The sequence below is a fragment of the Labrus mixtus genome, chromosome 11 (genome assembly GCF_963584025.1).
Source record: "Labrus mixtus chromosome 11, fLabMix1.1, whole genome shotgun sequence".
Lineage (NCBI taxonomy): Eukaryota > Metazoa > Chordata > Actinopteri > Labriformes > Labridae > Labrus > Labrus mixtus.
This window is the reverse complement of record NC_083622.1, coordinates 24,725,496-24,743,996: the sequence shown is the minus strand read 5'-3', so window position 1 is coordinate 24,743,996 and position 18,501 is coordinate 24,725,496. Positions and strand designations below refer to the sequence as shown.

Genomic DNA, 18,501 nt, shown 5'->3' with positions numbered 1-18,501 from the left:
ACTGAGCTATTGGACACCAAATGAATTTTTCATCTTGATTTCCAACCCTTTTTTTTAACTCGACTGATCGTTCTTTTTTTTCTGTCTGGGTGTATACATTTAATACTTTATGGGATCAACTACAGCATAAATAAATCCTCAGTTTCCTCATCTCTTTTCATTAGAACTAAACAATAAATAGCTCTGATTTTTACCCAAGTGGTTAAATGGTTACCCAAAAAGTAGGATTATTTCTGATTTACCATTTGATTTATAGGCTGAGAACGTGATTCTCTTGTGCCACTGTCATTTTAAAATACTACGCTTCTGCCATATAAGACACTAGATGGATCAATAATGAGCATTCTGTAAAAAACAAGACAAAAGACAAATTACTCGCCTTGCTTTGCAATTATATTTAACATACAAGTACAAGTACTAATGCCCGTAGACAAGGGATTCAGCCTGATAAGGGAGCATTTTATTTATCTCATTTTATGAAGCCACTCTTACATTAAACATTATATCCAGATAAGAGACGTTAGAGTTTATCTTTGTCATTCATTTCACTAAACATATCCACAAAAAATAAGCCACCATTGGCTCAAAGATTTTTACACATACAATGTGAATTACATTCATTGCAGCAATAAATACAATAAAAACAATTAGCATAAATCTATTAGCAGACCCTGAGCCAAATTAAAACTAAGAAGACACAGAAGCAGCAAAGACAAACAGGGGATTGGTGTAAGGAGGACATGACATACACATCTCACTGTGGGGAAACATTTTGTAGCAAGCAAAATTCATATTTATACTTATTATGGATTGTTGTAGATTATTTTGACCAACATCAGTTTGCAAAATCAAAAGATTGATAAGCCTGGATTACTCGTCTGCAAACAACAGAACATCTGTTGAGTGAGCTGTAAAATAGTTGTTCTTTCCCTTTAAGACATTTAACATCTGCAAAATAAATCTTAGTCCTGACTTTGGTCGTCATTCCGGCACCAGTGGACTATGAGCGGTTTCATCAATGGCTGGGCTCCTGTAAAAGCTCAAAGGTCATCTGTGTGATGTGCCGCCATGCCTGCTCGATGTGACGTGATTCGGTAGCGCGAGAGCAGATGGCGAAACGCAGCACAAAGCTGCCAGAGAGCTGGCAAGGCACTAGGTGGATCTCTCTGTTTGTATTGATCCTTTTCAGCAAGTTCTGGTTCCGCTCATTGGAGCCCTAAGAGAAAGAAAGAGAGCACAGAAAGACATACAGCTAAAAACATAATTTTCCTGCCTTATGAACCCTTTGGGGTGAACTGTTTGTCATTATACATTTTATTATGTTTCCTAAACTGAAAGCAGTGTACTTAATCAGAACTGCATTGTAACATGTGAAAGACAATGAGCAGATTGTTCTCTGCTATGAGAGCACACAGGCTTTTTTGAATGATGTAACATCTGATGATATTACCTTAAGTCTGAAGCAGACCAGTCCCATGATGACCTCAGCACAGATCTCAAATCTTTGGTCTGCTCGTACCAGACTCTCAAACTCCTTGGCCAGGGCCACTTGCTGAAAAGAGATGACAAAGAAATCACTGATCCATAAGCTCCTCCACTCGGTCACATAACGTGCATATGATGAAGAGTCTTGTGTCTGAAGTAATCATTAGAGATCTACAGTAACGTCTAATGTTTATTTAGATGATTAAAGAAATGGCACAATTCATTCTTGGTTTCAGGTTGGTATCATAAAGTCAAACAAACGTTGTGTTGAAAAGGTGTTGATTTCAAGCTGTTTCATAAATTTACTCACCAATTCTACATTTAGAATTAGAAGCAATTATACCAGAGGCATGCTATCTAATACTTTCACTAGATGGCAGTGCTGTATCATTACATGGCACAATGCTGTCATACAGATAAAAGGACTTTGCCCAACTGTCGTCCCTCAATCTCCTTTGCTTCGGACTATAACCATCTGTAACTTTCAATGACCAAATCAAAAGAGAAAAACTAAGTGATGGTACAGATCCTGGCAAAGGAAGCCCAGTTTAAACAAATTCAAATGAGAAATAAGTAGACATGAAATAGTTCAGGTTTTTATTTTAATCAAAACTGGTTTTCATGAAATGTTATTGCACTCCTTTGGAATAAATTAAAACAGCAGTGTGCAGTCAAACATGCTCATTCATTCACAATCACTTAGAGGTCAATACAAGCTAATATACACTTACTGGCTCAATGTGTGATTTCTGCTTTGTTTACCCCTCACATTAAAATGGTATTGTATCTCTCTTTTTCTGATGGGGGGTAAATTATTAGTGTTTATGAAGACAAAAGACTATTTTCTCCAGAATAAAAGACAGCCCCTACGACCAGTATTCACAAATTCTGTATTTGCATTTAAGCATATACATTAGATGCTACTAATTTAGATTAAGCTACACTGGACCAAAAGCAAAGACTCAAACTGCTTACTCTAATCTAGAAGACAGAAGATGTACAGTAGAGTATACGTCATTAGTTATAGCTGCAGGGATCAATCCTGCTTCTGCCGCTTCATTTAAAAATGGAGAGTAAACACAAAACAGACTCACTTGATTGACAGAGAAGACTGGAGGGAGGAAGAGGAACATGAAGGGAGAGACAGGCATGCAAGGGGGAAAGCATCGAAAGGAGACTGCGAGGGGGGAAGGGGGGGGGGGGTAAATGTTGGAAAATGTTGCTATAAAAAGAAGAAACAGACCAGACAAATATGACTGACAGGAAGTGCTGATGGAGGCAGAGATGAAGGCACTGAAAGGACTTTAGTGGTAAGGAGGATTAGCTAGTGAGGCAAGGGAGGAGGGAAGGAAGAGATGGAGAGAACGGGTGGCATTTCCTATAAAGACCAATTATGTGTGATTGTCAGAAGTGATTTTTATACAGAAGGGATTGATGGAGTGAATGAAAAACGAAGACTTCTCACCAGTGTTAGCAGTGTGCTTATCTTTAAGTCATTTATAATAAAGGAGGTCAGGGCGCGGTTTAAGTTGTTATCATAACGGGATTGAAGCAGTGACATAACACCCATCTTTTGCAACTATGATTCCAAAATGATCATGAAACCTCAGTAAACACCTACACTGTGTAAAAACAGCAGCACAAGATGTAAAAATCATATAAAGTTTGACATTGTCTTGAAACCACGACTGTGAGGAGTTTTTAGCGGGTTAAGAAATGAACTAAATTTGATATTTGTTTTGGTAGTTATTTTAAATGACTGTTAATGCTGCATCTACAGGTAAGGTGTCAAACACAGTGATTCGTTGCATGCTGCTGAACCAGTCTTTTTTGACATTTGGCATAACAACAAGTCTTAATTAGTGATACTCTACCATAAAAAAAATACCCTGCTACATTTCAGTGCTCCTAATTGTTTTCACTGCAGGGGATTTCTACCTGAAAATGTCAGGTGCTGTTTTGTGTGAGGGCTAAAAAGATATGGATCTAAAAGACAATGGTCAGAATTAGGATCCAGGAAGTAAAGGGTAAAGACACGTGGACTCAAAGAAATCAGTGGAGGGGATCATTTTAGCTGGACTCTTACCTTGCGTATGTGGGCCTGTATGCCTGACAGCCCGTACATACGGAAGACAAACCACATCTTCAGCGAGCGAAATCTTCTTCCGAGTGGAATCTGCCAATGCTGCAAGGAGAATATATATTTAAACTGTGAAAGTTTGATGTTTGCTATGGTAACCACATTTCCTGAAAATTGTGGAAAGAAACTAAATCTTGTATGACCTTACCCTATAATCTGTGACCAGCCCTGTTAAAGGAGAAAATGCCCAGGATCAATAAAAACTGTCCAATCACATAAACAGACCACATTTCTGATACATAACAACTGTTGCTTCTGAAAGGGATTTATTCCATTCTGCGGGTGTTGCTGTCATGATCCCACCCACTTTATCTCACTGATCGCAGGACTGTCGGTCCACACACGGACTAATATCTACAGGAAGCTCATCGCTACAGAAGGGAGCCCTGTGTTAGCTGCTGCTAATAACCTCTAATTAGATTGAAGACGCCGGGTTGCGTGAGTGAAGGCTTTTGTAAGGTGCTGCAGTGATGTAGGAGGCAAACACAGCTTGTCTTTTGTGGCAGCCTGCTCATCTGTCAGACAAATTATAGTGCAGATCTGATTCCATCTGCAGGCTGAGCATTTGCACCAGCACAGAAGCTGCAGACACATATTCACACGGACACTGAATCACATCATGGGGATTTCGAGGTCTAATTTGTTACATCTTTGGCAAAATTTGTAGTCTTATCAAGTCTTTCTGAAAGCACACTCACACTTCCATGAATATAGGGTGTAATAAATAAATAAGCTGTCAAGTAGATCAGCTAAACTTTAGCTAACAAAGAATTCAGAGGCCAGAAAAACACTCACATTCACATTTATACTCCAATCCTAAACCCTGTTGTTAACCTGTTTAAAATGTGGCTAAAACAAGTCCTCTAACTGGCATGATTGCCGTATGAACAGTCATTTATAGAACCACAATGAATCCAATCTAATCAGTGTTTTCTGATTCAAATCAGTAATGACTCTACCTGACTCCTGGTTTTCATGTTTCAGGTAGAGTGGCTCCATCTTGAAGGCTCCGATGATGTCTGCCCTTTTCTTCACCCTAGGAAGAAAAATATACTGACTCTACATATTCTAAAATAATCAAAATAAAAAATATAAAAATTCAGGTTCCTTTCTTTTTGAGGAAAGTACTCCAACATGATTGTGGCCCTACAGTAGATTTCACACAATATAAAGCAATAAAAGTTTGATAGGTTTGGCACTTGTTTCTTGACACCCTTGTGTTAACTAACAACATGAATGTCATAAAGTAGTATATCCAATCCAATCCAATCCACTTTATTTATATAGCACAAGTTTAAACAAACACAAGGTTTCCAAAGTGCTGCACAAGAGAGTAAAATAGAGATAACAAATAAATAAAAATATATAAAAATATGCATGTGTACACATAAAACAAATACAGTCACATAAAACACATAAAATCAACACTCTACGTGGGGGTAAAAGCCAAAGAAAAGAAGTAGGTTTTAAGAACAGTTTTAAAACGAGATAGAGAAGAGGCCTGCATAGTATATTGTAATACCTTTTCATGGTTTAATATGTTGTACTAGACTGTCAATTGTATTGCGTGAAATCTTTAAAAAGAGGTGTCATAAGGATGTAATCAGGAAGTATAACAGAAAATGTTACCTATATCAGAGCATATTTGTTGATGAAGGAAGTAAAAGTTATATCAGAAAAGTGAAACAGAAAATATCTCAAAGGCAACATGTAGCCGCTTCCCCTCAGCACGGTCACACACCTTTGTTTCCGACTCGTGCCGAGCATGTCTCGTTTTGTTTGCCGCTGACAGGAGAGGCAGCTGGAAGGCGTGAGTCTATTTTTACTCTGCAAATGATTCATGTGTTGATGGATAACAGTTTAGAGACGACATTAACTAGGCTACTGGTTGTCGCTCTCAAGGAACCATGAGTCACTCGGAGGTAAACTGTGAAGTATTCTGACTTCTTGCAGAGTTTCCATTGGTTAGGCCTTTCTTTGTAACACACAATACAGACACAGACTGTTTTCACATCATTTCTACACAGTCTATTACTATTATACTACACAATACAGTACATGAGAACAGTGAAGCCTCTTACCACAATGCAGAGCAGTCAAAGTTGACAAGAAGCCATTTGTGTGGGTTGAAGTTGAAAGAATCTGCAAACTTAACAAGAAACACAAAACAGTCACGTTTGATTTCTTCCTAAAACAATGACATTCAAATAACAAAATACTAAAAAATTTTAGTTTTATATCATTTGCTTTAAGTGGGGATTGTATACATAGACTCCAATTAAAAAGATGAAAAAATGACATTAAATAATTGGTCAAGGTGCGCCTGATAGAGGACTATAGCTTCAGAATATGGGGCGCCTGATGTACAGAAGCTATAGTCCTTGTTGCAGCGGCCATGGGTTCAAATCTGACCTCTGCCCTTTACTGCATGTCATACCCCACTCTATCCATCCAACATTTTTCTGACTCTCTTCAGCTGTACCCATCAAATAAAGGCAAAAATGGCACAAAACATTTTTTTTTTTTAATTGGTCAAAAAAGTACTGATATGTCACAATTGTACGTATCAAACAAGCACAATTTGAAAAATGTGTGTTTTACTCCAGCAGAAACACATCATTATACACATTTATTAACCATCACTGACGCAGATTCAACCTTTTCTCCAACATCATCATCTCGACTGAGCAGACACAGTTTATTTGAAATGCAAAATAGGAACATGCAGCCAGCAGCTCACAGGGTGCAGAGAAAATAACCCTTTCCTCGCAGAATTGATTCATACCTTTTTTCCCCTTATCTGTTCTAATCTTATTGTTTGCTATCTTTTGTAATATCCTATTCTGCACCACCATAAATGCAATAACACAGCACAGAGAGACAATGTGAGACAGACTCCTGTCTGACAGTTGCCATGCTGACTAATTCAAAGGGGGTTGGTTGCCTGCTCGCCCATCACTCATATCCTAGCAACAAACCGTCCAGCAGGGCCACACTCTCATCCTAAAAGATCAGGTTCATTCTGCATGTCCCTGAACTATAATTTGCATTGACCTCAAACTGTTTGAAAGTTATGAGCCAAAACTAAAGTCTACAAATTCTACTGAATATTACTGCATGTGGTTTAAGTAGGTTTGCGGATTAGTAATTCACTCTTAATCTAAATTCCATAATGAATTAAAAGTATTGCAAAGAACACTGAAGAAAATCAACAATAAAATTACAAGAAACATATGTATATTTATTTTTTTTACACATCTGTAGCTAACGTTATAGCTATCTATAAGTATGAGTAAGGATGGGACAACAGTTGGTCCTTTTACAATCAAATCAGTTTCCTCTGGTGGCCACCAACATTGTTAGAACTTGTGTGTCTGATAAACGGTGGTTTATAAAGGTCTAACGCTGCCTCAGGAAATTACTCGCTCCTTATCTCTGCGTCTCTGCACAGCTTGGGGAGCAACAGCTGCCTTGGCAAGCCTCAAAAGGCGGATTGATGCTCCTACGCTACCAACGATTGTTCGGCCTATTACTCACTCCTGCGTGCTTTCTCCTTGACATTAACGTTGTGCCATTTTCAAACAGAAAGGAATCAGTCAGATATAATCAGTATGCGCTCAGTGTTGCTTTTCATTTGTGTTATGAGGGATATTTCATGGATAATTGGACAGAAACGGGCTGTCTTGTCATTTAACTGATTCTGTATTTTTGGAGGTGGGTGACTACTTCAGCTATTCTGCTAAAATTCAGCTAAACATCAAGTAATTTTTCTCATGAGAAAACTTGTAGTAAACCTTTTAAAGTAGTCAAACTGAAACTGCAACTTATGTTCTTTAAGTGTTAATGTACTGTATGAACATGAAAGTAAATACTTTTACACACCTCAACACCATTCAGCAAAGGTCTGAACTCAGGGCAGATAAAAGCACTCCCAGCATACGCAGCATCGATGTGCATCCACATGTTTTCTTTATTACCTGGAACAGACAAAGAAGAAAATGTCTCTTAAAAATACATAATCACATCATACAGATTAATATTAAAAAACACTTATCTATTATTGCTTTATTTTAAACTAGTTTTTTTAGCTCTATAAAACTTACTGAATGCATAATTATTGTATATTTGTTTCTCTTTTGTCCACACTTAAGTATGATACCTGGTTCATACATATAAATCTAAATTTGCCCTTTGAAGGATCCTCTTCCTTCTTGAGCCAAAAAAGTGTGTTTTTAAAACAAATACTGCTAACGTGGCTAACAAACTATTTCACATTGACTCACACAAAGGCCCCAGCTCAGTGATGCGATCGAAAGCACATGATGGTGTGGTGCCAAGAGTCGCACAGAACTGAAAGACACAAACACACAGACAATATAACACCCTGAAGTGCTTTCTTAACCTGCTCATTACTTATCTGTAACAAATGTGGCATAGTGTACCTGTGATTTTAAGACATTGGACCTTACATATTTATTTTAATCAGGAAAAGTTCTCAGTAATATATTCAAACAGAGGGTTTTACTCTGGATGATTCAGAGCTGCTGTTTCACTGTTCAGATTATTCTGCTCTGATAGTGATCTGTGGGTCCAGATGAGACCGAGATCATTGTCTTTAACCAGATAGACAAACATTAGGCTCAACAGAAACAATGTTATCCTTCAACAGAAGCCTCAGGGCGTGCACAGCAGCAGTACTGCTAATCATATCACTGTGAGAGGTTGCACGTGTTGGTAAAGCAATCTAATGCCGAATGTGAAAACAATTAACAATATCTGATGTTTGTGATGCTGCTGTATGTTTTTCTCCCTTGTATGTTATCTCTGAGGTAGTTAGTGTATGTTTTTGTCCTTTCTCACATAGAAAGGGATGAGTCCAGCAGCTTTGTCCTCCTCCACCATCTTCTTAAGCGTGTCTCCTCCGACAGCGTAGTTGTTGTCTGTAGGAACCTTCTTCATCACCACTCCTCCAATAAGAGCCGCACGCTCCACTGAAGAATGCGCCTGAGGAGGAATTGCAGCAATTGTGAGAAAGGCAATATAACTGATTTGTCTTGCCCGTCCTTCTTTTGGAAGCCAAAAAGTTCAACAGATAACTCCACATGTAGTGGCAATGATTGTGCACTAGAATGTATTTTATTTGATAGAGAAGATGCAATTCAACATAGTTCCTAGAAAGAGCATGAAATGGATGTGTTTGAACAGAAAACAAGTTTTTATTGTAGCCTTTTCTCATTTTCAACTAGAGATGCACAATCTACTTTTTTTCAGTTCTGATCTGATGCTGATACATATGTACCGATACAGATACTGAAACTGTTTTTTTTTTTTATCATAATGAACAGTGTTAATGTAGTTGGTCTTATGTGTAAGGATACACAAAGCTGTAGTAAACCTGGCATTTCATTTTTTTAAATTTTAAAAATAAATAAATTAAAATGCACAAAAATTAAAATAATTCTAAAGAAATGTATTTGAACTTTGTGCTGCTACTTTTGATCATATCGAAGGAGCTGTTCCATCTCGTCTGAACGTCTTGATGTAGACGATTTGAGGACACTTCTTAAAGTTCGGTCTGAATGTCTTCAAAGCGAGACTGTGCAAGCAGAGAATTTTTAAAATGCCAAACAATCTTGTGGCCGTCAGTCAGATAACCGATATGTAAATTATGTCAATATCGGACACGATACCGATATTAGATTGGATCTGTCCCATCCTTATTTTCAACTCTTGTCCCTAGTTGGGCCTTTACTCATAAAGTCTTATTGTTCTGTAACTGTGTAGTATGGGAATCATTATTTGTCAGAAAAAGGCATATGAATGGGAACCCTTTCTTAACAGACCGTATGTTCATTCATCAAAACACAATTGAAGTCATTCTTGAATATTCACCTAAATAGTTTAAAGACCTTCTGTCAACTTGCATGAGTAAGGCTTTTTTAAATTACAGTTATACCAGAAAAAAAATTCAAACTATACATTTATAGCAAAAATGACTCCCAAGTGATTGTTGAATCATAAATATTGAGGATGATCATTTTAAGACCATTATCATCCTCAGCCCTAGGTTGAATTTTGTTTTACTGACCACCTCCAAAAGAAAAGGATGCGAGAATGAAATAAATACAAATTGTCCAGTTGTAATTGACATTTACACCCTGACAAAAGAGCAGTGTTGTTCAGAAGGGAAACTACAAACAGCTCTCTCAGTAAAGGTCTACGGGGCCCTCAGGCGAATCCCTAACCCAATCACAAAGTCAGCCTGCTATTAAACCTTATCAGAGCTACAGACTGCATGACCCTCTGTCTCAGTCAATCACTGGAAAACTCATTTACTGTTACTGAGGTAACCTTCAAGGATTTAGGATCTGCATTTACCCACAAAGAAAAATAAAGGGAATAAGAGAGAGCTCAGCCTCTGCTTTAAACAGTAGAAGTGACTTTGTACATATCGGTTGTCGTGCTTACTTGTTCAGAGGTGTATGCCACCAGTTCCGAGATGATGGTACCCTCCGATTTTTCCGGCTTTGAGGCCTGGACATGTCGGACGGCTTTACAGCGAGCAGCGAGCAACGACATCAGGGTGGCCTCACTAGCTGTGCCCTGTTGAAGAATAAGAGGCAACTTGTAAAATAATTCTGCTCCAATGTTGTGTTCAGTTCAAAATAAACTAAAGGTACACTTCTGTTTTCGTTGACAATGACAACTAATAAAGCTGGGGATTTTCAAAATGATCTCACAAACAGCCTTTTCGAGATGTGCTTAGAAAAAATAAAGTATTCAGTTATTTGCCTTATCTTGCATCAAATATATACAGATACTTATGATTGTGGAAATGTAAAGCTAGATGTTTGTAGCTTTAGGACCTAAACCCCAATTTCAATTTTAATTAACCCAACAGACACAGCACAGGCAAATATCTGTTGGCTGCTGAAAAACTTTACAGATTTGAATTAACAAATTAACAAATTTCTTACAGATATTTGTGGAGAATTAGAATATTGTTTTCCTTTTTGTGTTTTCTGTAATAAATACTGATGCAAAGCTTTCAATGTGTGTTTTTCAACTGATTTGTAAATCAAAAACACACATAAACCAAATTAACTCACAGCAAGTTCAACATTGTGTTTCTATATGAAGCGGCCTGTGATTTAAAAGCTGTGACACCTCCATCTCCTCATTTAAAGGAGAAAATCACTACAGTTAGTTACTCTGCCGTGAGACAACATTCATCCAGCCTGTTACTGTGAGAATTGTTTGAGGCTATATAATAAAGAGAAGCATGACTTTTTAGGTATCTGGGGATATTATTACAAGAAATCAATGTAATGTTCAAATCATTTGATCAATAAGCACACATCACTTGCCAAACATAAATACAACAACTACAGGATATGACATTTGTGCATTTTGTCAAAACAATTTAAGAGGCAGAGTATAATTAGGCATCTAAACATCGAGTTACTGTGAAGAACTGAAAAGACCAAACCAATAAACAAACCTCAGGCTTCCACACCTCAGGTACCCATGCACACTTCCTGCTTCCTTCCCTTGTTACATGCACGCTAAGCACTAATCTAAGCTGTAGTTTTGATCGTCTATAAATAGTTTCCTCTTAATTTGTAGCTTTTATAAAAGTCTACATGCTCTCCTCCATCCTTACCTAACATGATGTTTAGCTGGTTCTGTTTTAAATGAATGCACTTGACCTCCATAGGCTTCTGTTGCACATTTTCATTTTCCAAGTAAAAAGAGAAACTGCACAGTTGATATCAATTATGAGAAACATTTACTGCTAATAATCAAGCATGATTAAAAAGAAAAGTTGCCTTTTAAAAAACTATAGAGGGATTACACACATTGTTTTCCTCTAATGCTCTGGCAGATCATTCTGTGTCATCTTTTGTCAATTTTAATTTATTTTAATTATAGTCAAGTTGTCTTTTTCCGCCACCAAAGTGTAATGACTCACACCGGGGTAAAAAGGGGAATCTAAGGTCACGAGCGTCTTTTTGAATCCTATTTCCCCTTTGTGTTGACATAAGGTTTATAATAATGGCTGTCACAACAGTCATTAGCCTTGCTGCAGTGAGAAGGACCCCAATGGTTGCTATGGTGAGCGGGTAAGCTGCACTTAAAAAGGAGAGCGGCAACACAGAAACAAAAAGACAACGCACCACATAAACACACACACACACTCACTCACACACACACTCACACACACACACACACACACACACACACACACACACACACACACACACACACAGGTGGTCACAATAGAAAAGGCATGAAATGATCTGTCATCAGAGTGCACTCTCATGCTCCAACACTCAGCATCCCACAAGCACATACACACATATACACACACACACACACACACACACACACGCACACAAATAGATGAAGCTAGTATCCTCTGTTGCCTCTTCGTTTCTGTCAGTGGAACACTAAACTAATGCTTTGCCTTTCGCCACACGAAACAATCCTGTCCCCATCAACGTCATTTCTGCCTGCCTGTGGATGACACATTAAAAGGCAATTTCCTGCCAATTTTCTGCCGGTGTGAGCAAGGGAGAGAGACATCAAATCAATAGCACACAAATTGCTTATGAATATATGTTTGGAGGACATGAATGCATATAACCCCCTTTGTTTTTATTGAAATCAAACTTCTAAGTAAACTTGAGCCATCATTGAAATAGTTCAACTTCCTGTGAGTGTATAAAAGCCGTGAGCCTCTTGATCTGGCTTTACTCATGTTTTAAACTGAAAAAAAGAGTATAAATGGGATTTGAAGTCAGTTTGATGTGAATGTTTTTTTCTCAGAGTTCAAGAGTATTATTGAAAAAAAAGAAATAACCTGGATGACACCTCCTCCATGGCCATGAGTCCCAGCTATAAAATGCTCAGGCAGATTCAGCATCTTCCCCAGCCAATCCAACATCATGGTCTCCAGCTCTGTGCAGGCTGGGCTTGCAGCCTGAGACACACAAACCAGAAATTCAATGCTCTGCATAAATATAAACACAAATCTAGTCTGTAAAATACTAGGTCCAACAAAGGAACAAGAGCTGCAAATTAGCCATAGCTTTAAACTCTCTGTGCAGCACATCAGCTTCATGTTTTGTTTTGGAACTTTGCTAACTGCATCATCCCTATAAAATAAAAATAATAATTAAATACAGATTCAGATTTGGATAAACAGAACAGTGTTTCTTACCCAGGAGAATCCAATGCACCCAATAGCTGTACACAGCATGTCAGCTAACATGGCAGGGTACGAGGAAGCAGCAGGATAGTAGGCAAAGAAGTACGGGCTGTTCCAATGGGTGATCTGAAAAAATAAGTGGTTGCCAAAATAAGTGGTTGCCAAAATCCTTGTTAATACTACAGCTGAAATGAAAAAAAGGGGGTATTCTGGCCTTGTGGTACATGGAAAATATTTAGTTTGTTTATTGGTGTATCATCATGGTGAATCATCATCTTTTACTATAAATGTATAAAGGACAAGGACAATAGAATCTATGCTACTTCTATGCTATAATGTGCATAAAACATCAGGAAAGTCTAATCTCACCCCGGGCATTATGACTCTCTCCACATCTTTTATAATATCCTCATAACTCTCAGGTTCAGTCGGGGCCTCAGTGGGGATCAGGGTACGAAGATATCCTGGTTCCACATCTGGGTAGACCGGTCGCTGTTCTATGTTCTCCAGATAGTCTGCTATATAGTCCACCATCTCCCTCCCTCTGCGCCGAAACTCTGCTGCATCCATGCTATCACTGACACACAGCACAGATAGATACATTCATCTACTAACATGTTCAAATACATATAGAATCAAAATAAAAATTCATTTGATTAATGTATGTGCTAAGTAAACACACACACACACACACACACACACACACACACACACACACACACACACACACACACACACACACCACACATAAATAGGTGTAGTCCTCCTGGTTAATAATTAATATCTTCACCCTGCATGAACTGATTAAATGATTATGACATAACTTCAATACTCCCCATAAAATGTTTTTTTTTTAAATTTTTGAATCAATGCAGCCAATTTTAAAAACTGTTTCAGTTAAAATTTGCCCTATATAAATATATATGTACACACACACACGCACAAACTAACAACATCTCCTTCTCACACACAGTGAGACTAAGCCATGCTCCTTGGCACAGTTTTTATAATCGTGTTCAATTTAAATGCATGTATGAGCCCCTGACCCTCTTAGCAACACAATAAGCCGGACTTATCATAGCTTAGATTACTTTCACTTTACAGAGTGAAGTGAAGAGAAAAGCTTCATTTCTCCATGTTGAACAAGTTAAAGTCTGTTTGTACAGACGACTGTAATAAACTCAATGTCTCATAGCCCAGTGAGCCAAATGGTCATAAACCTGTTTGAAACAAAGCCTTATCAAGATTACCTTGATATCCCCGCCACAATGACTGAGAGACATTAGAATTTGTTCTGTTCTTTAAATGTTTTCAAAGAATAAACCTGTTGCAGTGTATTAACATAAATTCATAGGAATAAAGCACAAAGCTTTGAAAGATATTGTGATACAAATTGTTGGCATACTGACTACTCACATGGCACAATAACAAATGAACATTGCCCCTGGCTCTACAAAAGTGGCTTATCATCCAACAAGTGTTTCACCCTGCACTCTTTCCCTCACAGCACTTATCCTTATCTCAAATAGGATTAAGCATGTTTGTATGCATGTGCGTGAGTGAGTGTGTGTCAGTGTGTGTGTGTGCATACTTACAATTTCAGGTGAGAGCTCCAGCAGTGGTGTTTGGATGGTGGCGTCCACAAACAGACGGACGGACTGACAGACAGGCACGTGGTGAGTTTGTGTGTGTAAGCAGGACAAGAGACATTTGCTCCTTTTATCTTGCCACTAACAGCCCCCACCCCACCAACCCTCCACTGGGCCAGCCAATGGGAACGGGGATCACAGCATATGCAAGAAAGACTGAATCATAGGGAGGCTCTGATGCTCGCAAGCATATACATACAGAATGATGTGTAAATGATCTTTTCAACACTTGAGGTGCCGGTGCTTTGATAAGCACACAAAGTATGAAAATAATTTGGTGACGGAAAAAAACACCTGTTGAATAATCACAGCAAAGTCTATTTTAGGAAAGAGCATGGCAGTACAAGTTATTGTAGCATAGTCTGGATAAATGCTCTATTCTGGTTGGCTGCAGGCTGTCCTTTAATTCCTGATAATGTACACTTAGTAGCCTACTTACAGTGAAATCTGTATATTCACTATTTTAAACTGAGGCACAGCATACTTGGTATTACCATCTTTCTAAAATAAGTACACATAGCAATCACCACAAGTCAAAGACTTGATTTATCATTTGTTGCAACATTCTCACCATCTTAGAAAAGTGATGAGTGATATTTCTTTTGAGTATGAAAATGTTGATAAACAGGAAGCAACTAAAGATTGTGAAACTGACAAGAACATTATGGTTTATTTTAAAATGTTATTTCAAACACGATGTGCAGTGCTTCAGTGACTCATCTTTTGAACACCACAGGACGGCATCTGTAAGACACAAGGTGATAGGCTTACAACCTCCGTCTACACACACTGGTACTATTATTGGTCCTAATAATCATCATCTCACGTCCTGCACAAATACAACTTCTCTCTTCAGGCTGAGGCAGTCAACATGGCCTGTCATGAATATTTCATTGTTGGTCTGAGGAGAGTGGCATCATGGCTCGCAAGCTCAAATTAATGTTTAACAAGCTGTTAAATATGATTAACAGTATGTCCATTGTATGCCATTTTAGTGCCTTTATATATTACTCGCTTATCTTTAGCTTTCAAGCAAGTAGCTGAGCGAAAGTGTGAAGTGTGCAGATTAGAAATGTCTGGGATTGCTAAATCATTTTTAAGATTTGTTCTATTCATTGGATTAGTGAACAGCTTGCACAACTTGAACAACTTTTTTTTGTTAAGCGAGTGACCATGTTATGCAGGAAAATGCCCTTTTTTGGTGTCTATTATCAGGAACTTGAACCAGGTCTCTTTGACATGCGGCAAACAGTGTTTTGCTCCAAGGAGGCAACTTTCTGGAATCAACTCTTGCATTTTTTTTGTTTCAGCCTTAGGTTTTACTCTGGCTCAAGAACACATTATAAGAATGTAATGTAATATTATATAATTATGACAATATTGGGGTATTCATTTGAGGACCAATCAGCATTTAAAAAAAGATTGCACTGTCTAAGATGTATTGGCCAAATAAGGGATGCTCATATTTTAGGTCGATCCTGTTGTTCATATGTTTCTTTTAAAGTTACTGTTGAAATTATTATTGGACTCTAATGATGTTGAGGTGCTTCTTAACTCATGTCATGATCAAGGTTTTGTTTCCTGCATAGTAAGCAAAGTTTGTTTGTCATGAGACACGATCATGAATCCAACATGATACAGAGACATATTTCCAGATGTTTGCTCCCACCAGTTTGTCATTTAAAAGTTATATTTTGACAGATTATTTTCCTACCATACTCATCATTTGTTCAACTTCATCATTGCTGTCAGGATCCACTTCCTACCTTACAGGCTCTTCATTAAATCCCTCATCCCTCATTGATGTTTTCTTTTACTTTGAATAACACTGTCAGCCTAACACCCTGATAAAACAAATGCTATGCAGGGCTTTAACATTTCATCATATTTATTGTGCGTCTGTGGCTTCAGAAACCCATACACATTGATGTAAATATCAGTCTCTTGAGCCTTAGAACACAGATTGTAATACAAGCACCCGTTGTGCCGTTGTGGGGGCTAAAGTTTGATTTCTATGTTAAAATATTTGAATGGTGTATGATTGAAAAGTGTGGGATGTAGCATTTTTGAAACTTTATTTCAATAATTTACAACACAAACTGCTTCTAAACAAATGGAATCAACACAAATTATAAAATGAATCCATATATTTATTTACATTTGAAAGAGCCAACAACATTTAGAATGTATGTATGAAAAAAAGAAAGGCAAAATACCAACACAATAATGCATTTTACAGTAAAAGTAGTATCCCAAATTAAGCCCAACTGAACCCAGAGCTATGGAAGGATAGAAATCAACAAACAATATCTTGGTCTACTAAAACAAAATCAACCGATTCATCGATTAAAAGGGAGACCTACCCCACAAACATATTTGCTGGAGTGGCATTACTTAGAGAGGCCCTTAGGAACTGAATGACGGCAACCCTTGGCCAGGCAGCTGTTTGTAAAAAGTCCCAAACAGGGGCGCATTGCTTAAAGGACGTCAAAGACATAAAATACCTTAAAGCAGGCATCAGGGTCACGCGCTCTGCAACTGCTGAAACGACAAACATTTAGAAAAACTTGCAGCATATTTAGAAAAGCTGCACGTTCAAAAGCAAACTCCCAAAACAAATGCAACGGCTGAAACTCACTGCAAAGACACAAACGTGCTGCAAAGACACAAAAGAACTGCATTAACATCAAACGCGCTGCAAGTACAAGTAACTTACTTTTATTATAAGCTTTAACGTTAGGGTTAATATGAACCTAAGTAAATGTTAAAGTGCACTAAAAGGCCCTTTTGCCGAAAGCAGCCTGATGTGACAAGATAATAATAACGCAGAGTAACATTCTGGTTAACCAAGTGATTAACTTAAACAATGTTACTGTTAGTAGGATATGAGCAGGCGCCCAATTAGCTATTTAACTACAACATTGTGATAGACTGTATTGTATGAACACAGAAAATGTAAGACTGAAAGTCTAAATTAACGTTAGCCAACCAACTAATTAACCATTAGCCTACATTAGCTAACTCTGAACTAAAGCTGGAAATCGTTATGTTACGCCAGCCAACAAGACACAAGTAATGACTTTGCCGTAATTGTTTTGGCATAATTAATAGTATTCGTGTATTGATGTTATTTAGTGTATAATTTATGTTGTAAAATGTATTTTAGGTACTTACCGAAGTGCAACGTTCAATTGAGGGCAGTGAGCGGGACTATTGACCCAGCGCTGAGTTGACAGGTGCAGCTCAGCCGTTGGATCACTTCAGTCAATCTCAATAACCTAATATTGGGTCAATATTCCCACCGTGAACAAAATCAACCCAGTGAAATGACCCAGCAGCCGAGGACCCAGCAATTGGGTCAATGTAAATGACCCAGGATTGCTATTCAGACAAAGTCAATCTACTCTGTGGGAGTCCACAGGGGTCCGTTTTGGGACCTTTATTATTTCTTATCTATAAATGATTGTTAAATATCTTAAATGTTGTTTTTCGAATAAAGTTTGCAGATGATACAGCCCTATTTCTCTCTCATTCAAATTTTAATTTGTTGATAAAGGATGCTTCTGTTGGTTAAACTGCCTTCATGAAATGGTTCATATTAAATAAATTGTCCTGAATATAAAGAATCAAACTTGATCTTTTTCAGTAGCAAAATATGATATTCTTAGGATTTGTCCAAAAGTACAATTGATTCTGTTTAGATGCCACAGGTATAAAAATTGTCCTGAATACAAAAAGTCAGACACTAAGTCCTCATTACACTCACACTGTGTCCTTCCTCATGTTGTCAGTTTGTTAGGTATTCATTCTTGTTACACATTACCTCTACCAGTGTTTCTGAGTGTGTTATTCTTGTGTATGACTTTGTGTGTCATTTACGGGACGCTGGTGGCCCAGTGGTTAGTGCGCACGCCCCATGAATGGAGGCTGTGGTCCTCCAAGCAGGCGCCCAGGTTCAAATCCGACCTGTGGCTCCCCTCCCTCCCTGATCTCCAACTCCATCCACAGTCCTGCCT

At 38.0% G+C, this 18,501-nt stretch overlaps 1 protein-coding gene across 2 annotated transcripts; it reads right to left on the bottom strand.

The window, feature by feature from the left end:
• Positions 1-438: 438 nt before the first annotated feature.
• Positions 439-14,575, bottom strand: ddc (dopa decarboxylase). 2 transcript variants are annotated; one of them, XM_061051043.1, is made up of 14 exons: positions 14,432-14,575; positions 13,206-13,413; positions 12,849-12,962; positions 12,489-12,608; positions 10,094-10,228; positions 8,486-8,629; positions 7,909-7,975; positions 7,508-7,602; positions 5,707-5,774; positions 4,585-4,661; positions 3,774-3,793; positions 3,572-3,670; positions 1,451-1,552; positions 439-1,216 (listed from the first exon to the last, which is right to left on the bottom strand). In XM_061051043.1, the coding sequence occupies exons 2-14, from the start codon at positions 13,404-13,406 to the stop codon at positions 1,016-1,018; spliced, it is 1,443 nt and encodes a 480-aa protein (XP_060907026.1). In that variant the 5' UTR covers positions 13,407-13,413; positions 14,432-14,575; the 3' UTR covers positions 439-1,015. The 2 variants fall into 2 exon arrangements, with proteins under 2 accessions (XP_060907026.1, XP_060907025.1); XM_061051042.1 differs by having other exon boundaries at positions 13,206-13,443; positions 14,432-14,539.
• Positions 14,576-18,501: the final 3,926 nt, after the last annotated feature.